The following is a 23,796-nucleotide window of genomic DNA, read 5'->3' on the forward strand; positions in this document are numbered from 1 at the left end:
GTGTCAGAGCCAAGGTTGAAAACCCTCAGCGCTGCTGGATTCTCAAGATCTGCCCTGGAGGGACTGGAAAATCCTTTGCCTCCTGAGCCCTTGCCGTTTTGTAAGGGCTAGTGAGAGTGCAGAGGGCTTGCCAGCAGGCCCTGTCCTAGGTGCTAGGGACACAGACATGATCACAGGCCTGGGCCTAGCCTGGAAGAAGCTCCCTCTATCCAGGGAGAGGCTGGGCATGCAAACACTTACCCCTGAGATGCCTGTTCCACTAGAGGACCCCCAGCTCTCTTATTCCGACTTGCACCCCCAGTGCCACGCAGAATGGCATACGAGGGAAGGGAAGGAAGGAGGGAGAAGAGCAGACATAAGCAGACAACAGCCCTTTATCTGTAGACAGCGGGAGGACCAGGGAAGCCCCCTTCCCAAAATCGGGGACTCAGACCCTGCCTGTGCAGTGCCCGTTGTAGGTGACCGAGCTGCCTCCTCCCCCGTGTCCTGTGTCCTCGTGCCGGCTTGAGAGGAGCCAGCTGTGCCCGCAGTGGTCAGAGCTGCTTCTCCACCCCCCACCCCACAGGTGGAAGCCCTGGGCCTCCGGGGCTGGCTTCCCGGTCAGCCTCATCTCCACCCGCAGGACGGGCCTGCCAGGATCTTCTGGGACAGCGCCCCATGGGTGTCCTGGGGGCCGGGGTGGGGAAATGGGGCACTCACTGTATGGCCCTTATTCATTAGGATCCTGTTTGGCTTCTTGTTTGAGGTTTATGACCTGCCTGCCTTCCAGGACCCAACAACTCATAAATTTAAAGTAGCTATGAAATTTCTGTTTCTCTGGGCCAGTCAGGCAGGGGCCTTTTAACAGAGCCGTTTTTATTCCTGTCGCTCGGCATCCTCTAAATGTCTGAGTGCTCCCTTGTGGGGTGCTCGGGCCTCTGTCTTAACCCTATGCCCTTTTAAAATTAATTAGAACGGGACGGGAGGGAGCTAACATTTATTGAGTGCCTACATGTGCCATGCATTATCTTCAAGACTCACAACAACCCCCAGGAGATAGGGAGAGACCTTTCTCGAAAGTGCCACCCTCTGCTGATGGTAAGGCTCGGAGAGGCTCTGTGACTTGCCCAGGGTCTCCAAACCTAAAGTCTAAATGATGATGCCAGAAGAAGTGTCAGGTGCAGGGCTTGGCTCTCAGTAAGTGCCAGCTGTTGTTATGAATATTGCTGTCACCCTGAAAACGCTCTCATTGTTTTTTTTAAAGTGAGTTGTTGCAAAAGTCAAATACTTGGTTATTGTCTGTGACTTACTAGTGGGGACCTCATGCCTTGTACCTCATCCCTCTCACGTCGGACTTCAGCCCTGTGTCTCTGAACCCAGGGAACCAGGACCTCCACAGCATGGCGTGGTGCGGGGGTGCAGGGGGATCTGTGCCCTGCTCAGGGCCACACGCTGTGGAGGCCCTGGGGTGGAGGGACAGGTATATGGGCCTTGGAGCCACAGAGTTGAATCCCAGGCCACACCACTAGACACACTCGGTCGTGGCCTGAGCTGCCACTTTAAAACGGTCTCTGAGACCCACAGAGCTAACCCTTTGGAAATGGGCACCGTGTTTTCCCTCTAGCTGGACAGGTCTGACCTGTGTCCACTCAGCTTCGAGGTCTCATTCCTTTCTGGACCCAGTTGGGGGACAGGGAGCAGATCAGATGGGACAGAGCCACTCTGCCCTCCGTCTTTCCTGAATCTCCCGGGAACTCTCGGCTGCAACCCTGAGTTCTCCCAAAGCCATTGTTGCACCAAACTGCACAAGACTCCCCTCTGCTCCGATCTTCCGTAGCAGGGAAGAGCGTGGGGCCTGGACAGGGAATTGTCTGCTCTCCTGAGTGGCTCCTTCAGACCGTTGGGCCTCCCCCCATGGGTGCGTGCGTGCATGCCTCCTCGGGCCCAGCGAGGCCGGCAGCCGCCTAGAAGAGCCCCTGGAACACAGAGGCAAGTTATCACCCAGTGGAGTTAAAAAGAGCAACAGGAACCCCAGCGTGAGTGTGTGTGTGCCCTTCAGAAAGGAGAGGAAGCCTTTCACAAGACAGTATAAAGGCCTCCACTTCCCACGTTGGAATCAAGTCTTTTGGCGGAGGCAGTGACACTGTTTCCATGCTGGCGAGCCGGTTTGTTTCTCTCTTTGAAGCAGCCCTGAAAGATGGGGACAGATTTCTAACAGGCAGGGCTCTTCCCAGCACAGCTTAAGGGCCATCCCTGCTCTCCCCCCACACACAGCCCGCCCCCCAAACGTGGCCGCCTCGCAGCCTGCTTCTGGCGCGGGAAGAATGTGTGGCGCTCCCAGAGATGCTGGCAGCGGCCCCACCGCTTGGCTCCGAAATCAGAACCATCTGGTGGAGTGAGGGAAGTCAGGACAGTGCCTGGAGAGAGGCAGCTCTCCTCCGTGGCACCCCACGCCTGCCGGGTTACCAGGCATGGGGCAGGAGGCACAGGCCAGGAGCTCCAGAGACTGGGAGAGGCAGGCGTGTTGCACGTCCCCGAATTCACGCAGCTTCCTTTTTTCTCTTGCTTTTCGTGCATGTTTCTTCTAGGGACTTCTGGGATTCATTGGTCTGGTCGGGGAGCCAGGGATCGTGGGAGAAAAGGTAAGTTAGATTGGGGAGAATATAGAACAGATAGAACTTGTGGTGGGGACTTTAAGAAGATGAAGGGGCCAGTTGCCCTGGGGCTTTCAGCCTTCTTTCTCCTGGCTTCTCTTTGCTTCCCTAGCATTCCAGACCCTTAAAGAGCCATGGTCCCCTTTCCCAGCATCCCCTGGGGCTCCGCTCTGCCCTCCTGTCAGCACTGCTATGTGCAGTCAGACTCCCGTGTGACAACCAGCTCACGCACGTGACGTGGGCCCTCACAGGGGTGGGCGACAGAAGGGAGCGAAAGAGCCATCGTTTTTGAACTGGCACAGTGCCTTAGGCTGCCTCGGGAAGCCCCCAGCAGCTCTGTTTTACAGACCAGATAACCAAGGCTCAAACTGGGGAGGTGGCATCAAAGTCACCCAGAAAGGAAGTGGCAGAGCTGGGATGTGAATCAGGTTCAGCGCCCGAGGCCGCGCTTTACCTGCTAAACCACCCCGCCTCGTGTCAGCTCCTAGCCCACAAGCCCCCCGTGGCTTCCCACCATGGGCTCTGGAGGGGACCTGCTTCCTTTCAGGGGCTTCTCTGATCGGCAAGCTGGCCTTCTGGGGAGCCGATATCATGCCCACTGGATAGACGGAGAAACTGAGGGCCAGAGAGAGGAAGCTTCTGCCCCAATCCAGCCCCACTTTCCTTTCCGGGCTCTTCCTGTGCCTTCTCATCACTCCGCATCCCAGACCCTCTGGCCACACCCCCACCTCCTCCTTCTCTTCCTCCACCTTCCCTATGTTCTCCTCTTCCTTATTTCTTTTTAACTTTTTATTTTGAAGTAATTATAGAGTCACAAGATATTGCAAAAAAACAGTACAGAAAGGTCCCGTGCACCCTTCACCCTGTGGCCGCCGATGGTCACATCTTGCACAACGATCGTGCAATATCAAACCAACTCTGGCCTTCTTTATTGCTCAAATGTTCCGTGTCCTTCCTCACCTACAAACCACTGCTCGTGCTGCCCCCTCCCCCCGGCCAGGTGCACCCCTCCTCCTCCCCCCAGCCCTCCTCCCTCTTTGCCTAGGTGAGTTATCCTTCAGCTGTCTCGCTCGGGTCAAGCAGGCCTTCCCCACCACTCCCCTGCACCCGGTGGGTCAGATCCCCTGCTGCAGGGCCTTGGCACCGAGACCCGCGCCCTCACTGCACTTACTTGTTTGTGTCCGTGTTGGTGATTCGTGTCTGTGGATACAAAACACAGAGCCTCACAAAAACAAAGGCAGGATTCAAACCCAGAGCCCCTTCCTTCAGCCGTCTCTGTCTCCTACGCCCACCGTCTCTGCCCCGGTCGGTCCGGATTGGTCACGAGGAAGGAAGTTCCTTCTCAGACGCTCCAGCATTTCATCTCTGTCTGGGCAGGGGATGGGGAGAGCAAGAGGGCCTTCTTTTGTCTTCTGTGCCTCAGCAAGCCCAGCCCAGGGGATGCCAGGCCCATTGAGGACCACGTGATGTGGGCCAGCATCAAAGGGGACAATGTCATTAGCTCATCCCTGATCAGGACCACTCTTGCCTAAGTGCAGCCCACTGGAGGACATGCCACAGTGGACACTGAGACCTCTCAGGGCTTACTGGGTTCCTGGCTTCTGCGGAGTGAAATCCCAACAACCCTCCCCTGTCACCGCCTTGGGTGATGTGAACGTAGACTTTGGATAAATCTCTACCCCTCCCTCTTTGGCCTCTGGAAGGCCTCTGCACCTGCCCCCCATGGAGCCACCCCACAGCCATGACCTCCCCGCCTTGCTGTCTCCATCACAGGGTGACCGGGGCATGATGGGACCCCCAGGCGCACCTGGACCCAAAGGATCAATGGTAAGGAGCAAGTGTGTGCCCCTTGCCCTCTCCTGTCACAGGGATGGTGACTGCTCTGCTCTCCTCTGCCTACTCCCTTATACCCCGGGCATTCAGGAAGACCGGCTCCTCCCTCCAAGAGGCCCGGCCGCTGCCCTTGCGGCCCTGGGCTGGGGCCGGGGCCGAGCCAGCCGAGACGGAGAAGGAGGAAGACACACCTGCTTCAGCTGATTCCTTTTCTCTCATCTTGTTCTTGGAAGGGTCATCCTGGAACTCCCGGTGCTGTTGGGACCCCCGGAGAGCCCGGACCCCCGGTAAGCAAAGCCCTTGAGCTCAAACCCACTGTCCAGTAGTAGGGAGGAGGCCAGGTCTCAGAGCCAGACAGACCTGGGTTTGAATCCCAGCTCCGTATTGCCAGGATAATCATTGAACTTCTCAGAACCTAAGTTTTGCTCATCTGAAACACAGAAAATAGTCGTGGTCGTGATAGCGTGATCCCATGGGTTGGATGAAACCAGGCAGCTCATGGTCATGGCACAGCGATGCTTCCGGCACAAGAGCATCTTGGTCAAGGCACCATTGTTGCTTTGTTCATTCACTCGGGAAGTACCCAGCCATGTGTGCCTGGAGCCACTCCAGGAGCTGGGGGTGCGGCCATCAGCAGGGCAGAAAACAGCCCCTGCCCTTTAGGAGCTTCTGTTCTGGCATTTGGGGGAGAGACAACCCAATACATAAATGACCCCTGCTCTGGAGGAAGTGTAGGGGAGACAACAGGAAATGCTGGGGACACCTGGGCTGAGCACAGGGGTGAGGACACAGGGGTCCTGGACTTCTTGTGATGACTAAGGAACCAGGGGCATTCCTGAGGATCCCAAGGCTGGGAGAGGTGGGAGAGGCAGGGTAGCCAAAGTGGCGGGGATCCCATCTACTCTCCCAAGGGTGGGATTGGGGGCAGGCAGCTTCTGTTCCCTCTGTCTCTGCCGATGGAGGGTGGAGACCAGAAGGGGCTCTCATTTCAGCCAAGGCTCGGTGTCAGGGCTGGGAACCCCCTCTGGGGAGGTGGAGAGGTGGGCTTTGGGCAGGTGGAAAGGGTATGGAGGAAGGGGACCGGCCCAGGCATGATCCCAGGGCAGGACTGGGGGAAGATGAGTTCAGGCAGCCCAGGTCCCTCCAAAGGCCAGACTGAGGGACTGCCTGGAGTCTGATGAGGGAGGACATGGGAGACTTGGAGGGTTTGAATCCAGCAGAAGCATGCACACACCAGTTCTCTGGGCCAACGAGGCACGCAAAGCCAGCTCAGTTCCCAAATTTTCTGTGCACCTGCTGTGTCCTGGGCCTATGCTCAGCCCTGAAGGTTCAGGAATGATAAGAAGGACACCTGCTGGGGTGCCTGGGTGGCTCAGTTGGTTAAGCATCTGCCTGTGGCTCAGGTCATGATCTCAGGGTCCTGGGATTGAGCCCCACATCCGGCAGCCTGCTCAGTGGGGAGTCTGCTTCTCGCTCTTCCTCTCTCTCTGCCCCTCTCCCCCACTTGTGGTCAGTCTCTCTCTCTCAAATAAAATCTTTTTTTTTTTTTAAGATTTTATTTATTTATTCGGAAGAGATAGAGACAGCCAGCGAGAGAGGGAACACAAGCAGGGGGAGTGGGAGAGGAAGAAGCAGGCTCACAGCAGAGGAGCCTGATGTGGGGCTTGATCCCATAATGCCAGGATCACGCCCGGAACCGAAGGCAGACGCTTAACCGCTGTGCCACCCAGGCACCCCTCTCAAATAAAATCTTAAAAAAAAAAAAGAAAAAAAGAAAAGAAATACATCTGCTTTTAAGATTCTGTCTAGTGGGAGCGCCAAGTATAAACACCCTCTCACTCATTAACAGAACTGTCCCAAGCACCTACTATGTGCCAGGCAGTGCTAGGTGCTGAGGAGGGAGATGGAGGGACTGGCCAGGGGTGAGAAGCCTGGACACAAGTACCCATCATCCCAAGACAGGCGCTGAGCAGCAGGTGGCTCTGTCTGTCCCCTGTAATCCTTTGGATGAGGTAGAAAACTCCAAGTGCAGAGGGGAGGTGAGAGCCCGCACTCCAGGCTCCTGATGCATATGTTCCCCCGTTAATGAGGAGGGAGAAGCCACTACTGGCCTGGGGCTGGACGGGCTGGTTGGTGGGCTGAGGGGCCCGACCTGTGATCTGAGGGTCTAAGCCCACCCAGCCTGAAGGCTGCTGTCCCATCCCCCTCCCCAGTGTTCATAGGACCCAAGTTCCAGGGCCCAGCAGATGCTCCTGGAGAGGCAGTGACTGGGGACCAGTCAGTGTGGGAGATGCCCAGACGAGGGTCCATCATCAAACTGAAGCTCTCGGGCCCCTGGACCTCAGCCTCTCTGGGCCTCAGTCTCTTCATCTGTCCAGTGGGAGGAGGAAAGCCTGGAATGGAGTTGCTGGGAGAAAATGGAAGGCCACTGGGAGATGGGAAAACAGTGGGGCCATCCAAACCAGTGCATGGAAGGAAGCTCCTGGCCTCCTCTGAATCCCCTCCCTCCGGGGCTCCACTGACCTCCTCCCTGCTGTGTCCTCGGCACTTCCCACTGTTCTGGAGGTTGGCTCAGATTGAGTGAAATCAGTTACGTGCTGCTTTCAGCCCCCAGGGTTGCCGTTGACCTGCCGCTGCTGCAGTATGGGGCTGGTGGTGGGACCTCTGGGGGCTCCTTCTGGCCAGCCAGCTGCCCTGGTGCTGCTGGGGAAGCAGCATAGCTCCAAGGTCCAAAAACCTGACTTCAGAATCAGACACATGGGAGTCAAATCCTGGCCACTTACCAGCTGGATGATTGTTGGCAGTATTCGAAGCTTCTCTGAGCCTCCATTTCCCCATCTGTAGGGCGGCGTAGAACGCCCTTCTTTATGAGATTACTGTGCGAAATCAATGATATCAGTGCGTGATGTCATGCTTAGCAAACTGTCTGCATATACTAAGTGTTTAATGACCAGCGGTAGTAATAATTACTATTTAGTAGATGGGTTAATTACCACTATTCCTATAAGACGAGTACCATTAAGGTGACATTGCTGATGACACTGTTCACGTCTGACGAGCAGTTTCCCACTTTGCCTACAGCCCACTGAGGCCAGCTGAGATCATTATGCTCATGGCCTGGGGGACTGAGGACCAGTCAGACCTTCCATCTCTGACCCCCTCCCACATTGAGAGAGCTGAGAGCTACCTTTTACTGTGGCCTTTCCCTGTCATTTCGTCTCCCCAGCAGCTCCAGGAGTTAGGGATTCTTCTCACCCCATTTCATAGCTGAGGAAACTGAGGCCCACAAAGTTGAAATCACTTACCAAGGTCACAGAGTTAGGAAGCGGCAGAGCCGGGATTTGAACCTGGTTCTCTGAGGAAGCAGTCTGTTCTTTTGAGGGCTCGATTCTACTGCCTCAAAGTCAAGACTTGTCTCCTGAAATTTCCCAGTGACGCATTGCATGCCCTCTGCAGTCCGAGATCCCGCTATAAAATGGCTCCGTCTCCCCCAATCTTCCTGTCCTCTGCCATCCAGGAGTCAGATCTGCCTTCTTACTGGGCCCAGTGTGGGTCCACACCCTGCGTGCTCTGCTGACAAGGGGCAGGTCCGAGCCCAGCCCCACACATCAGCCCGGCAGCGGTAGCTCACTGAGGGTCTGCACCCCTCCAGGCCATGGGGAGAGAGAAAAGGGAACAGCAAGTTTTTCCCGAGGCCCCAAATGGAGCTGGGCCTCTCCTTGGTATTTGGAGGGGATGAGCCACCTCTGGCTTGTACAAGGAGCACGCGCAGTCTGAGTCTCTCCGCTGAGCTGGGAGGCTCCTGGAGGGGTCCTGGCCGGCCAGGGGTGCAGTCGCTGCTTGGTGGATGCAGCTGGAGCACTAACCGGGAAGGCAGATCAGGCATGAGGCAGCCCGCTTCCTCTCTTCCCCCTAGATCGTTCCTAGTTTCTCCAGCAGATCCCTCGATTCTGGTCATGGGCATGTGCTCCGCTGGTGTTGAGTTCAAAGAACAAAGGCAACCCTGTGTCATCCTTCCCTGTCTCCCTGCCTCTCCGTTGCCTCTTGTCATTCCTGCATTAAACCGAGATAACTACCGGGCTGGCTTCCCTGGGCCAGGAACTTTTCCCTTCTCCCTCCGCCTCCCTCCCCTCAGGGCTGTGGTCTGCTGCTTCCCCCTGTACCCCAGGGCTCTTTCTGCCCAGGTCAGAGCCCTCTGGACAGCTGTCAGGTGGTGTTGGAGGGTCAGGGCGGGGGACCGCACGTGGGCAGCCATATTCTCAAAAGGGGAAATGGGCATTTGAGAAGAGCTTTGGTCAAGGATGTCACGGTAGCTTCTGGTTGTTGATTTTGAGATACAGAAGAAAATGGCTCATCCATCCAGGGAGACTTCTTCTCACTACCAGTTTCCTGGGAGAGGTGGAGGGCCACCACAGTGAACCCAGGGCACGGACTTGTGCTGAGGGTTATAGCCCATGGGCTGCTTCTTCCAGTGGGACAGCTTTTCCCACTGAGCCAAGTCCTTCTATGTGCAGCCAGGCTTTTTCCCCACACTCCTAGCCTTCCCTGTTGCCCTTGCTACCAGAAAGGGGGCTTCTCCGAACTTTTTCTCCTCCCCACAGGGTCCTCCAGGATCTCGAGGCCCACCAGGCATGAGGGGAGCAAAGGGACGCTGGGTAAGTTGGGCCTAGCCCTGGGGAGGCTGGCACTGGCCGAGGCCACCTGACAGAGAGACTACCACCTGCTCCTTGCCCCCTGCCCAACCCTGAGACCTGTGATTTTCATGGCATCAGGCAGGGTTCCAGACTCATCCTGGGCTTGGCTATCAGCCTGACACCCCCTTTCCAGCTCGTGTTTTCCGGCCCATTTCTGAACACCAGGCCTTGCCATCCCGTGGGTACAGACAGGTCCTGTGATACCAGTGTTTTGTCCCTTCATCTATTCATTCATTCATTCATTCATTCATTCAACCAGCATTTATTTAGCACTGACTGTGTGCCAGCCACTGTTGGTGGCTCTGTAGGCACCATGAGAGGATGGGAGAGGCGTGACCCCTGCCAGCCCTCACGGCTCAACCAAGTAGGTCAAAGAGATAGTATCAGGTCATGGGCACATGGAGGGGGAAGCATGAGCAGCTGGGGAGCTGGACAGGGTATCAGATCATTCTTCAGGGAGCGAGGGTCCTGGAGCTGGTGCCAGGTTCCAGGCAAGGGAAAGCCCTAAGGGGAGAGAAGGCGTGACATGTTTGGGGATTTCCATTGGTTCCACGGAGGGTCGGGGGAGAGGGATGAGACCAAGGATTAGCAGGTGGCAAACCCACGAGCCACAGTTAGGCCTATGCGCTGTGCTCCCGGGGTAGTGGGGAGCCAGAGAGGATTTTAAGCAAGGGCTGGGCTCAGCACAGTCGCCAGAGGTAATCACTGGTACTTACTACGTGTCAGGTGCTGTCTATCACATATGTAACTCATTTAATCTTCAACACTACTCTATAAAGAAGGTGTTAGGCTTTGTTCCATTTTACACACAAGGAAACTAAGGCACAGAGAGGTTAAGTCAGTTGTCTCAGGTTGCACAGTTAGAAAGTGGCAGAGCTGGGATTTGAACCCAGGTAATCTGGCTCTTTTGCATAGCGAATGTAGGCTCATTTTCAGTCGTGCGGGGAGGGCTGATGGAGTGGTTTTCTGCCCCCAACCCGTGTGCGGGTGCTGGGCCAGGCAGCCTTGTAGAAGGGAACCGCAATGGCACAGGTAGGCCAACGGCCCACGCTTGATATTCAAGCTCCCTATGGGGGATCTGTGATTAGTCTCCTCTTGGCTGAATTTCAAGTGGTTTTAAATTTTCCCCCAAACCAGATGGCCAGAAGTCAGCCTGGGAGAGGGGGGATTAAGAGGCATTCCTCTGGCCCAGCAGGGCCCCTCCCACTGCCATGTCCTGGGTCTCTGCAAGTGGACCCAGGCCCACTGGCAGCCAGTTCCACAGTGACCCTGTGCACGTGGCCTCCTGCCCCAGGAAGCCAGTTTAGCTGGAGATTCAGGTCCTCGACTCACCGAACTTCCCCCAGCTGTCTCCAGCACCCCTTCCCAGCTGCAGGTCCAAGAATGTGTGTCCTGCTTGAGGAAACCCAGGCTCCCAACCACATCAAAAGTTTCCAGGGCCGGGAGAAAAGCGTCAGGAACATGAGCTCCTCCCCCCTGCTGGGTTTGGCAGGAATGCAAAACCTGTGGGATCGGCCCCCTGGGTCCCCGGCCTAATGGCCCACCATTAGCCGCTTCGCAGGGGAGGATACCTAGAGGGCCATCCATCGTGCCCGCAGAAGAGCTCAGTTCTGGGCAGGCCCCCATGTAGCAACTGGCCTGCCAAGTGATCTTAGCAAGACCTTGCCATGGTCGGAGCCTCAGTTTCCCCATATGTGCCATAGGGAATGTACGAGGCCCTGCCTGCGTCTCTGCTGATGTGCAAGAGGGGACAAGATGGGGCCTCAGGCCCTCGGCTCTTGGTAGAACTGCTGACAGGGTCTGGGTCCACAGGCCTCAGTTGAAAGAGTGGGGGTTCTGGGGTCAGACAGGGGCAAGTCTCGCCTTCCCATTTACCAGTTCTGGGACCTCAGGCCAGTTTCTTAACTTCTCTAAGACTTAGTGGATGACATTAGGAGGAGGTGGTAAGGACCCGGAATTTGAACTCCCGTAAGCTGGATGCCCGTGTTTCTTCACCACAACCACTCACTGCTTATCAGTGTGGGAGTGAGCTCCCTGTCAGTGGGGGTGTGCAAGTCAGGGACTAGAGAAGCCTGCCATGAAGGCTCTGCCCTGGGACATGGTATTGGAGAAGACAATGTCTAAAAGCCCTGTTACCTGGGAGACTCCACTATTTCCCTCCACCAACCACTTTGAGGGAGCCGTGGGGATTCTGAGATTCACATGCCTGACACTGGACTCTGCTCCTATGAATGGGGCTAAGAGCTCAGCAGACCTGGCTTTGAATCATGGCTCTTCCTCTTTGTCCTGGAGCCACTGTCTCCCTCTCTCTGGGCCTCTAGTTTTCCTCTGTAAAATGGGTGAACCACAGAACTGACCTCTCGGGATGGCCATGGGATTCAATCCCTTGGCAAGCACCTTGCCCATGGTGATCACCCATCCCTTTGTCACAAGAGCTGCAATTGACCAGCTTTTCTGTCCCAGCCTGGCTGAAAGGTAGCCCTGGCTTTGACTGTGAGCATCTTCCTGGGGACTGGCTATGAGAGAACAGACATATGGTTCTGCTGGAAATCTAGGCCTGCCTCCAGCAGGGTTGGCTGGCCTGTGTTCACTTGGAGAGGGAAGCCACAGGGCTGGGGGACCCTCGGGACTCAGGACGAGCTGCAGAGTAAGGGTTAGCGTGTGCGGCTGCCCTGCTCCTGTCCCTGCCCTGGGGAGCCAGGGAGCAAGGGTGGTTGGGGCTCCGTTGCCTCCTCTTCCCTCCAGACAGCAAAGGCTGGCCCTATTTCCCCCAACCAGTGCCAGCTTCTCCCTGAGCTCTCTGGTCTCCCGAAGGATTGCAATCGCCCAGGTACCAGGGATCTTAGACATTGTCTTCAACATCCTGCTCCAGGGCACAGCCTTCATGGCAGGCTTCTCTAGTCCCTGACTTGGCACACCCTCATGACGGGAAGCTCACTCCCACACTGATAAGCAGTAAGTGGTTGTGGTGGAAAGAAATGGGCATCTGGCTGAGCTGGGATTAAATTCTGGCTTCTCCACTCCCCAGCAGTGTGACCATAGGCTGTTTCCTTATGACAAAATAAGGATAATCACTTTTAGTATCGTTGCTGTTGCTGCTGTTGTTACTACTGTTCTTATAGACCACATAAACTCTCTCTCAGAAAGGCCTGGATTCCTGGGATCAATAGGGCGCTGTGTGATTCACACCAAACCCTCAACACCTCTGGGCCTCCACTGCAGTCCGCAGCGATCCCTTTCCAGGGAGGTTCATGCCTCAGCTAGAGACAGAGGCCAGGGGCCAGAAGCCATCTCTCAGGAGGGCCCAGCCTTTGTCCCAGCTCCTAAGACCTGGGATGTCCCTGCCTCAATCTGGCTCCATCTCCACCAGGCACCTGTCCATGAATCGGGGGCGGGAAGTCTAACACATGGTCTGACAGTGTCCGTCTGAGAGAGAGAGGCCCAGAGAGGAGAAGGGGCTTGCCTGGGGCCACACAGCAATCCAGCAGCAGAACAAGGACTAGCGCCTGCAGCTTCTAATCCCGTGTTGTGTTGGATCTATGGAAACTCTGCTCTGGTTGTCTGTAGCTGGCTCTAAGCTGCCTGTTCTGGGGAAGGGCCGGAATCCAGCTCTTCCAGGCTGTTCCTCTGTGTCCCTGGCCCTGGCGAGCCTGATGCCTGCTGTGGCAGAGCGAGCTGTTGAGAGCACTTACTAGAGGCCAGTGCCGAACTGCCTGTGTGTGTTATCTCCCACCTTAAGGGAGAGAGTCTCATCCCCATTTCAGAGACAAGATAACTGGGGCTCGACGTGGTCGCTTGTCCTGGGTTTACTCAATCCATGAGACACTATTCAAGGCTGTGGGAGCCCCAGGCAGCTGATAAGAAAATTGTTGCTTTTTCTGGCTCAATTATTAATTAAAAATTTCCTTGCTCAATTTTTAAATGATTTCTTCATGCTGTTTTTCTTGTCCCTCATCCCCCCTCCCCCCCGCCACCCTGGACATGTTCCCAGCCCCCTTTTGTAGCTGGCCCTCACACTCCCAGGCCAGGGTGGGCCAGCCTCCCGCATGAGACCCTCTTCGTCTCCCCCATACGACCTCTCTGATTCCCTGCAGGATAAACACCACACCGTTCTCTGTGCGGCCTTTTCCAGAGGACCCCGTCCCATCTGTGTCTCTGTGGGAGTCCCCGTAAGGAGGTCACATGGGCCAGTGGGTAGAACCCTGGAGGGGATACACCCGCTAATGTGCTAAGGGACCTTAGACAAGCCACTTCCCTTGGCTGGGCCTCAGTGTTCCCCTCTGTGCAGTGGGGGAAGGGCTTGCCTCGGGCAGTGATGCGGGGTCTCCACGGAACGGCCGCCTGACCCCTGCCCCATGTTTGCCCCTCCACACATCAGCTCTTCCTCTGTGAGCAGGGCCAGCCTGACTCACACATCTGGCTGAAGGAGGCCGCTCTGCACACCTGGCCACATGCAGGCCCTCCCCGGGTCCTTTACTGTCAGGGTCCCCCCAGGGGTTGTGGCTCAGACACCAGTTTCTGCCCCACGTGTGCTCAGGGAAGAGGACGCAGCGGCCGAGGCTGAAGGGCTGACTGTGGGGACTTAGCCACATGTGTCCAGCCCTCAGCCTGCATGACTGTGAAGTGCGTTGCCCACCTGACCTCCAAGGTCTCTTTAAACAGGGTCTTCCGTGCACCACCAGCCCTATTCCCGAACAACAGGGCCTCTCCGGAGTTCCTCCGTGCCTCGCCGTCTAAGCAGGCACGCTGTGCACTGATGACCCACCTCAGGGTGGGGGTGCGCGGGCAGTGGGAGGAGAAGGGAGCCCCAGGCTTGTGCTGGCTTTGGGCAGCCCTGCCCTCCTGGTTCCCAGCCCGAGGGAGACCCCTGCTGTCCACCGTGCTAGTCCCTTTTTCCTATTCCAGGGCCCCCGAGGACCAGATGGACCAGCCGGGGAGCAGGGGTCCAGGGGCCTGAAGGTACCAACCCCATGGCCTGCCCTTCCTCACGCCTCCCCTGCAGGGTCAGGAATCTGGGAACCAAGGGACAGACATTCCTTGGAGCCAAGCCCCTGGGGGCGGCAGGGAGTGCAGGAGAGGCTGGGAGCTCATGGGCCACTCCTCCTGGCCTTGGAGCCTGAGCCTGGGGACGGGGGAGAAAGAGCACAGAGAGAGAGAGTAGTGCATAAGAGGGAGCCAGGGGAGGCAGGAGGAAGAGAGAGTGGGAAGGAGCCTCAGGGGCCCTCTGGCCCCTTCCCTGGGGCCCCTGCCCCCTCCAGAGCCCCCAGGAGCCGAGATTGCTTCTACTCCCAGCACGAGTGAGGGGTCCTTGGTTCTCCAGAGCAGATGGTGACTATGGCCAGCCACTCCCCTTGCCAGGCCTATTTGCCCACCAGCACGACGGGGAGAGGGGTGGATCGGTGATGACACAGGTTCCTTCCATCTCCCATGGGGTGTGGGTCCTGTGTCCGCGGAGGGTCCTCCTAAGCACCTCTCCCACCCTCACGTGCTTCCCTTCCTGCAGGGCCCTTCAGGACCACAGGGCAGAGTGGGCCAGCCCGGGCAGCAGGTATGTCAGGCCAAGGCTGCCAGCCCCTCCCCGCTCCCTGCTTGGCGATCCGTGCCTCTAATGACCCCAAATGTGCTTCCAGGGTGCGGCTGGCGAGCGCGGGCACTCGGGCGTGCGAGGCTTCCCTGTAAGTAGCACCAGTTCCGGAAATTCCATGGGGCTTTGCCGGGAGATAAGAGCCATGTTACCAAGTCCCCACCCTGCGGTGGAACCCCCAAAGGTTCTGGCTGCCCCCTCTGCACTGAAGACCCTCCAGCCTGCCTCCTTCCCCTGAGACTCAGTCTCCCCATTGGTCACATGGTGGAGGGTAGGGGTGGGACCCTCACACTCTGCAAAGACTTCCGAGCAGGGTGAAGGAGGCCATGGAGGGACCCAGGTCACCTCTGTTCCTCTCCACAGGGCATCCCGGGTCCCTCAGGCCCCCCAGGCACCAAGGGCCTCCCAGGAGAACCGGTAGGTGCTCTCTCTCCTCCCTCTTTTGCCTCTTTGCCTCTGGCAGGCCCATGTCAGATGCCACGGCCTGGGAGTGTGGGACGTGGTCAGCCAAGAGGGAGGTTGGAGAGGGACAGGGCCAGGGCTCTGCTACCCTGAGGGGACAGGCCTGGGGGGAGGAGGGTAGAGAGGGCACTGGCCAGGGAGCTCGGGAGCTCTGGGTTGGAGTCTAAGCTCGCTTGCCCTCCGGCCTAGTTTTCTTGCCAGTAAATGGGAATAATCGTCCATACCATGCCATCCTGTCGTAAAGATGAAATGAGGAAATGTATACAGGGTGCGTAGCCCAGTGAAAAGCTGAGGGAACAGAGTATTCAGGTCTCCAAGGGAGGGAGGATGGGAATTGCAGAGTCTGGACAGTAGCCAATGAGGGGTTTGAAACTGAGAAAACCCTTCAGGAGGGTCTCTCTGGAAGGATGAGTTTGGGGGACGGCCCCAGGGTCAGGGTGCCCCGTGAGGAGGCAGTGGAGTGGTACTGCTGGAGAGGAACAGGAGAGGACAGCCTCGAGGGGCATAGGAGGAGGGATCCCTGGAAGGACAGGAGGCTCCTCCCACCCCCCCAGCCCCGAGGCCTTGCTAAAGTCCCACATCTTTAGGCCCAAGGAGAGGCCATTTTGAACAGTGAATTGGCCAGGAGTCGGGTGGGGGCTTCCAGACGTGGATCCCAGGTAGAAGGGCATCCAGGCAGAGGGAGAAGAGTGAGCGAGGCTGCTTGGAAGAGCTGGAAGGTTTCTGAGTGGGGGAGGGCCCCCGGTTTGACACAGAGGAGCAGGAGAGAGCGCAGATGGCTTGAGGGGGTGGCAGGAGGCTGGTGGTGAGGTGGGGGCTGCAGGGTCCTCTGCACGGCAGGTGGGGGGTGTGTGGCCGCAGAGCCCCAGGTTCTGGGGATCCTCTCCCTCACCCACCCCTCCAGACTGCTTTATTGGACCTCAGGCCCCAGAGAGGGCCCAGGCTGCCTTCTCAAAACTATCGTGTGTCTGTCTTCCAGGGCCCTCAGGGACCCCAGGGGCCACTTGGCCCTCCGGGAGAGATGGGACCCAAGGTGAGCGCTGAGGACCCCTTGTTTGTCCCATGATGTTGCCGGGGAGATATTAGCCCCTCGCAGCCCTCCTCTGCAGAGGGGTCCCTGGCCTGGCCTGGGAGATGGTCGTGTCCTGTGTCCGCAGAAACGGAAGGGTAGACCCTCGGTGGGAGGGCAGAACCACCCTAACGGCATAGGGGGAGGAGCTGGGCTCCCGGTCCCAGGGGCAGCGCACGGCATGCAGGGGTGCCAGGACTCTCAAGCGGGTTGGCAGTGCCTCTTTCGTGGCACCAAGGGAAGCAGCAGTGCCCGCCCCCCCCCCCGCTGGGACTTCCCCTCAGCAGCCCACTGAGGTTTGACTTCAGAAGCAGCCCTTTTGAGGTCCTGCAGCCAGGAGCTCTAGAGGGGCCTGAGACCCCCGCTGCCTTATCCAGGGGAAGAAGCTGAGCCGCAGGGTTTGTGCAGGGGCTATAGCCATGCCAATGGTGAGAACGCGGACCCCTTCCCATCCTCGTCATCCTGGCCCAGCTTCGCAGTGAAGGACGGGGATCTGTCAGCGCTGAATACAGCCTTGCTTGGCGTCCTCCCCTGTTGTTATGTGAATCATGCTCTTTCCTCCCTCTGCTCGCCAAGGGGCTCCTAATGTGGTAAACCACACTCGTGGGGAAGGAGCAGGCTCCAGCAGCCGCTGAGCAGGCCCAGGGCTCAGCACCCCGGGCCCAACCACCACCCTCCCTGTGGTCCCAGCTCCAAGCTCCGGGAAGGCCACAGCCTGCTCCCAGCTCTGTGTCTCTCCTGCTATGTGAGCTCCGGCACATTCCTTGCCCTCTCTGGGCCTGCCTAAGTTGTCTCCTCCCTTACAATCGAGGCCAGCCCTTGCTGTAGGAGGGACCGATGGCATTTTCTTGCAGGGGCCCCCCGGTGCGGTAGGAGAACCGGGCCTTCCTGGAGAAGCCGGGATGAAGGTAAGGCAGGATGCGAGAGAAAATTGACTTGTTGTAACCAGCTCCCAGCTGGCGGCCATGTCCTCCCCACGGAAGAGAAACGGGCCTTTCTTATGTGGGGATAATGAGTTCTCTGTTCCTGGCTGGGGAGCGGGTCCTGGCTATGGCCACAGTGGCGGGCCCCGCTGGCCCAGAGCCCCTGCACCCCCTCCCCACCCCTGCCCCCTGCCCAGCGGTGTTTTCCCTGGCACCTGCCCCACGCCCGGGCGGCCATACCTCCTGGCCTCCCGAGATACCATCTGCATTTCAGCCCCCGAGCCCCTCATTACCTGCAGGGAAACAGGCGCCCATTGATGCCCGGGCTCTGGGGAGAGCCCTCTCCCCGCTCTGCTGTGGAAGAGGATGCAGCTCCCTACGCAGGGCCCAGAGCCGACGAGCCACGCTGGCAGCCTGGGGACCTTGCTAGGCAGGGCCTGGGGGAGCCGCCAGGGTCTGGGACCAGAGGCAGACACCCCCTCCCCAGCTGTGCCTGAGCCTCCCTGCCATTCGGAGGGACTTGGACCAGCCCTGGGACTTCATTTGTTGGCTTAGTGCCAGAAACCTTTGTTCCAACAATGCAGAAAACTGCCTCATATATAAAACAGACAGAAATGGGATGCTCCTCGTTGGGGCAAGGCTGGGGGCTCAGCACTCCACCTCCTCCTGGTCCCCCCCACCAGATGTCAGCGCAGAGGGAGACTAGTTTAGAAACCCCCGTGTGGTGATCTTTTGGGGGGCAGATGACATTTTTTCTGGCTCATTTAGGGCCTCTTCCTCCTTTGGGTTTCTCTCCAAGGCTCTCAGGGAGAGTAAAGACGGTGGTCAGCCACAGAGTTGCCAGCCCTGCACTGGTCCTCCCTGGAGCCAAACTACCCAGGTTTGGATCCTGACTCTGTCCCTTCTTAGCCTCATGGGCTTGGGCTAGTTACGTAACCCCCGTGCGTGGTCCCTTGGTTTCTCCATTTGTAAAAGCGGCTCCCTTCTCTGGCAGGGCTGTTGTGAGGTTTCAGTGTGAAATCGAGAGGCCCCTAGAGCAGCGCTGTGTAAACCTGAGCTCGGTGGCGGTGGTGTTCGCGGCGGTCCCGACACGGCCGGGGCTGGCGCGGAGCAGGGGCTCTGGTTGGCATTTTACAGTGTCGCTTTGGTCCTTGGGAAGGAGGGGCTTCCCCAGCTCCCCACCCAAATGAGAGCTGGTGAGGACAGGGAGGTGAGGCGAGGGCTGGGACTGGCCCTACCCACCCCCATGGACTTGTGTTTGGCTTCTCCTAGGGTGACCTTGGGCCTCTGGGCACCCCTGGGGAGCAGGGCCTCATTGGGCAGCGGGTAAGTCGAAACAAATTCATTCTTCCTGGAAAGCCACCTGAGGGGCACTTGGGAGTGGGCACCCCAACCCGCCTGCTCACTCACTAATTCAGCCCCTATTACCAGGCACCTGCTGTGTGCCGGGTGCTCGAGGGCCTTACTACCCAGAGATAGGAGCTTGGGGACCTGCCCTGGGGAGGGGAAGGAAGTAAAAACACATTGGGCCCCTTCCCCAGGAATGTCTCCCCGTCTTTCCCCACCACCCTTTCCAGGGAGAGCCGGGCCTCGAGGGTGACAGTGGCCCTGCAGGGCCCGATGGGCTGAAGGTAAGCATGCTGCTGCTGTAGGGTCTGGGGAGGGGGGGTGTTCTGGAACTGCCTTCTACCTCTGCCCCCAGCCCCCTCCCCTCCAAGACCTCAGCTTTCTCCCAGAAGCACTGTGCTCCCATGAAGCTCCGAGAGCAGACCTCTAGCTCCTATTGCAAGTAGCTCGTCCAGCAGCCCCCTCCCCGCCACCACCCTGCCCACCGCTGCCCTGCTTAGATGGGACTAGGAGCCATCCCACCTTCCACTCCTCACTGCTACCCTTCTCCTCAAAACTACAGTTTCTCCTGGTTAAGGGTTAGTACCTGAGCACCCGCTCTATGCTGGACCCAGAGCCAGCAGCTTCGATATCTGTTCTCTTCCAAACATCCTAAAAGATCAGGAAAATCATAATCACCACCCACAACCTGTGAGCCACTATTTTTGGTGGACTAGTCACGGTTGTATCAGGGACTACGCTAAAGCCCTTTGTGTTATGTAATACGCCAATTAATGCTACGAGGTAAGTTCAGTCTTTAAATGAAGAAACTGAGACCCAGAGAGGTTAAGCAACTTGCCCAAGGACACACAGCTGGTAACTGGCATAGCCAAGACCCCAGCCTCGGCCACCTCTCTATACCGTGCACCCATTCTAAAGGTGAGGAGACTGACGCTCAGGAGGCAGAGGTGCTCTCATCCAGAGACTACGGCTGTGAGTGGAGAATCCAACAGTCAAACCCGGGGCTCACTGGCACCCGAGTATGTACGCCTAACTCTGCCCTGCCATGTCCCATGGATTCCCCAGTCAGCCACAGGTGCTGGCACTTTCAGGAGGTGCCAGGGCTCCCCAGAACCCTGGGGCCGGCAGGCATCGCTCTCCGACTTACCAGCTCCATGTCTAGCCCAGGCCTGTCTCTGGCTGCCCGCCCTGGCCCCGCCCTGGCACAGTAGTAGATGGGCTCTCCCTGGGGCTGACCTGTCACACTGAGTCAGCTCCTCAGCCCAGGAGCCCAAGTGCCACATCCCAGAATTCCCTCCGTCACCCATGCACTCTCCAAGTAACCTCAGATAAGCAGCCCTCAATTCCCCATCCCCCCCCCACCGCCCCATCCCCATAGCTGCCCTGGGTCCCCGCTTCCCTGTCTACCAGTCTACCAGGATGCCTCCTGCCTCCCAGACAGGCCCTTGGCGGGCTCCCCATCTGCCCTGGGTTTTTCTTGCAAGGCCGAGAGCGCCCCCTGTCTGCCATCCGTCTGCCTCCTCTCCTCTCCAGTTATCCTAGGGTATAACTGGGTCCTGGCTGGGGAGACCCGGAGCACTTGAGAGCCCCGGAGCACTTGAGAGCCCCTCCACACCCTTTGCCCAAAGCCTGCTCGAATTGCAGTGACACTGAAGAACATTCTAGGTAAAATGCTCTGCGTGCTCACCCTGTGCTTGCACCACCTGCCTTAAGAGTTTTACGTGAATGAACCCGGGTAATCCTCCCAGCCGCCCTGGGAGCTAGAGTCATTCCTGTCCCCACTTGACAGATGGGGAAACTGAGTCACAGTGCGGTGGCCTCTTCCATTCTGGCAGGCCACCTCGGAATCGTGCTGAGGTGGGACGGGAGGAGGGGCTTCCAGGCGTGGGTGTCTCACGCCTTCTTTCCTGCTCTCTCAGTGCTGGCTTCTTCCTCCTCTTCCACTCTTTTCAAAGCCAGTTCTACCCTAGACCTTGGGCCAGAGTAGTTGTGGCAAATGTCCAGCGCTGATCTTCTCTGGTCCCTCATGAAACCCAGGAGACAGTCTGCTCTCTTCACTCTGTTTGTCCAAGAATCACCTTCATGGTGAAAATCACCTCTCGGACACACGCCGCGCGTCATAGTTTGTCGAGTGTTTTTCTGCTGATGATCTCTGCTGAGTTTGCTGACACCCAGCAGATGGTGGTGGTGATGGTGGGGGTTACTCCTAGGAAGACTAACCTTTGTCCAGAATTCGCGTGCCAGACGCGCTGCTAAGCTGCTTACGTGGATTAGCTCTTTCGATCCCCATAGTAACTCTTTGCTGCTAATTTTATAAATGAGGAAACTCGCCGAGGGTCACGCAGCCATGGAGAGGTGGCAGCAAGATTCAAATTTAAGCAGCATAACCGCAGGAGTGAGGGAGGTATTGTCCCCTGCGCAGAGAACCTTGGACTCCGAAGGCACCCGAACCCTAGGGTCTCACATGTGCTCTGCCGCTGACTTCCATGTGCTGTTGCAAAGTCTACTCCTCTCTCTGGGCCTCAGTTTCCCCACCTATAAATCGAGAAGGTTGAGCTCGACAACTTGTAAGGCTCTTCTGCGCATTGGCGGATGTCCGGGGGACTCCGGGATTCTCCAGGACCCCCCGAGCCCATTCTGTAGGGGACCCACAAGTTTGCTACCCCAGGCTATGGGGGGGTCTGCCTGATCCCTAGAGCCAGAGCCCCTGCAGGTACCAGGCTGGGGCCCCTGTCTCAAGACCAGCCCAGCCACCTGGAACAGGCTGCCTGCCTTGGAGAGCTAGCAGAGCAGGGGGCCAGGGATGAGAAGCCCGAAGAGGGATCCTGGAGCCGGGGTCTGCAGCAGGGCCATGAGGGCAGCACCCCATCTCCCTGCCAGGCTACACTTGGAGTCTGAGAATGTCAGCGGGGAGGGATCTCACACCAACCTGTCTGACCCTCTCCTGGTGCCCAGATCTGCTCTGTGCTGGCCCACAGCTCAGCTTGGAGTGTCCCTCCCTTATCCATGCCATCTCTGGACCCCTCATCCCTGGGGAGTCTCCCCTCCACCCCCCCAGCTGAGCTAGAAACCACCCCAAGAGGCCCCTGCACCAGCGTCCTGTGCCCGGAGCTCAGGCTGAGGCTTCACGTCTTCTGCACGCTGATCGTTCTCCTGGACCCACACCAGGTTATCAGAGCTCCTTGGAAAGTGTGGCGCCGGGAAGCAGAACTGGCAGAGACACGCTCCCCTTCTCCCAGCCTGCTCCCCCGCCCACCCCTTCCTCCTGTCCATGACTTCATCCCCTTTCCCACGGGTCTCTCTGAACGGTCCCAGCTCAGCCACTTGCAGGCTGGCTACGAGCCCCACCGGGCCTGCCAGCCCCGATGGAAGTGACCCTCTGACAGGCGCCACCCTGTCCCTCTGTGGCTGCTGCCCATGCTGCACCCGTCACCCCTGCTCTGCCCACAGCCTGGCTCAGCCCAGCCTGCCAGGACGTGGCCTGGACGTGGCAGGTGCTAGGTCAGTGTTTACTGCCGTCCACCGGACGAGGACGTTCTCTTCTGCCGGCGAGAATGAGAGCCGTGCTGAGCAGACAGCAACGGGCGATGGTGTTCGCGATAGAGTCAGACAGCAAAAAACCAAAATAAAACAAGATGGAACCAAGCAGTGCAGTTGGGATTGTGTCTTTAAAGTTTCATGTACTGCAAACCAGCTTCCTGCCACTGCCGGGAGCCTGGTACCCAGCAATGGAAACCATGAGCTCTGCCTTATTATTACGCTTACTGTCAGCTGTTTTCATATAAGCAAGGGTGGAAAAGGCGGCTCAGAAACATGGAGTTGGTTCTGAGGGCAGGATGGGGTGAATTGTTTTTCTTTTTTAAAATTTCCTTCAGCGTCTTAAGACTCCTGTGCTCTCCATGCGTCAGTGCTGGGGAGAAAAAGCCGGAGTCTCCCACAGCTGCCCCCTTTCTGTGAACTCCGGGGCGCAGGAGTGGTCAGGGTTCTGCATTTCCCGAGTGACTTTCTCCCTGGCCTGGGTACCATGTCGGGGGTATTCCTGTACCAGCCAGGCCGTGCCACCCTGACCCTTTTGGTGGCTCCAGGAACCATTGGGGGAATCCAGGGGCTGCTGGCTGTGGACATTCAAATGGAGCCCTGATGTGTAGCACCTCTGATGGGCTGAGGGACTAATTTATTCTCTCTCTCTCTCTCCCCTCTTCATGCCCTTCCAACTTAGGGGGACAGGGGTGACCCTGGGCCTGATGGCGAACGTGGTGACAAAGGCCAAGAGGGACTGATGGGCGAGGATGGGCCCCCCGGCCCCCCTGGCATCACTGGCGTCCGGGTGAGTGTGCCCGGCTTCGTGCCAGCACTGGGGGCGTCTGGGGACGCATACTGCCCACGCCTGTGCAGGCAGCTGGACAGGAGGTCTTTTGATGGCAGCCACCTAAGGGTCTTCCGCTGTGGTCCTTCCTCCACCTGGGAGTTTCCCAAGAACAGTCTGTCCACATCCCTCCCCTGCCTAGCCCTCCCATGGCTCCCGAGTGCCCTTAGACTAGCACCACACTCCTCTGTCTGGCTTCCACAGCCTCCACAAGCCTGGCCGGGCTGACCTTGTCCCATATTCAGCCATGCTGAATTTAGCAGGGGAACTTAGCTGGCCGCGATCCCCCACTAGGAACTTGCCACGGCCCTCTCTGGGTCACACTCTTGGTACGAAGAAGGATTTGGAAGGAATGCGTTCCAACATTCCAGGGGCTCTTTCTTAGTAAATCTTGAGTATCATGGCCGTGGAACAGGCGGCAACGTGCAGCAGAAATAGCCGTGGGCCTAGAGTCCAAAGGTTGAGTTCTGGCTCGAGAACCCACGGTCTGTGTGACCTTAGGCAGATCACTGCTGCCTCTCTGTGAGCCTTGGTTTTCTTATCTTTAAAGAGTCAATGAAACTTTGGAAAGGAAAGTGCTTTCTACAACATGCCAGAAAATAAATATCGTCGTTATGAAGCTGAAGGAGGAAATGACTGGAAGCTGGTGGTAGTGGTGATAGTGGTGGTAATAATGATGGTTGGGTGGACGTAGAGATGATGATGATATCGATGATGATGGTGGTGTTGGTAGAGATGGTGATGGTGGTGGTGGTAATGGTGGAGATGGTGGTGATGATGGTGGACATGGTGATGGAGGTGATGATGATGGTGGAGATGGAGGTGATGATGATGGTGGTGATGATGGTGGTGATAGTGATGGTGGTGGAGATCGGTGGTGATGAT

The 23,796-nt window shown here is 57.7% G+C and overlaps 1 protein-coding gene across 1 annotated transcript in view; it reads left to right on the forward strand.

Annotated features, from left to right (window-relative positions):
• Positions 1-23,796, forward strand: part of COL27A1 (collagen type XXVII alpha 1 chain) — a 125,848-nt gene that overhangs the window by 75,483 nt on the left and 26,569 nt on the right. The window contains exons 24-37 of the mRNA XM_034664365.1: positions 2,568-2,621; positions 4,407-4,460; positions 4,700-4,753; positions 9,068-9,121; positions 14,066-14,119; positions 14,664-14,708; positions 14,791-14,835; positions 15,108-15,161; positions 16,186-16,239; positions 17,130-17,183; positions 17,998-18,078; positions 18,471-18,524; positions 18,776-18,829; positions 22,765-22,872. Coding sequence (XP_034520256.1) covers positions 2,568-2,621; positions 4,407-4,460; positions 4,700-4,753; positions 9,068-9,121; positions 14,066-14,119; positions 14,664-14,708; positions 14,791-14,835; positions 15,108-15,161; positions 16,186-16,239; positions 17,130-17,183; positions 17,998-18,078; positions 18,471-18,524; positions 18,776-18,829; positions 22,765-22,872 — 819 coding nt within the window. The remainder of the gene's footprint in view (positions 1-2,567; positions 2,622-4,406; positions 4,461-4,699; positions 4,754-9,067; positions 9,122-14,065; positions 14,120-14,663; positions 14,709-14,790; positions 14,836-15,107; positions 15,162-16,185; positions 16,240-17,129; positions 17,184-17,997; positions 18,079-18,470; positions 18,525-18,775; positions 18,830-22,764; positions 22,873-23,796) is intronic.

The sequence above is a fragment of the Ailuropoda melanoleuca genome, chromosome 7 (genome assembly GCF_002007445.2).
Source record: "Ailuropoda melanoleuca isolate Jingjing chromosome 7, ASM200744v2, whole genome shotgun sequence".
Lineage (NCBI taxonomy): Eukaryota > Metazoa > Chordata > Mammalia > Carnivora > Ursidae > Ailuropoda > Ailuropoda melanoleuca.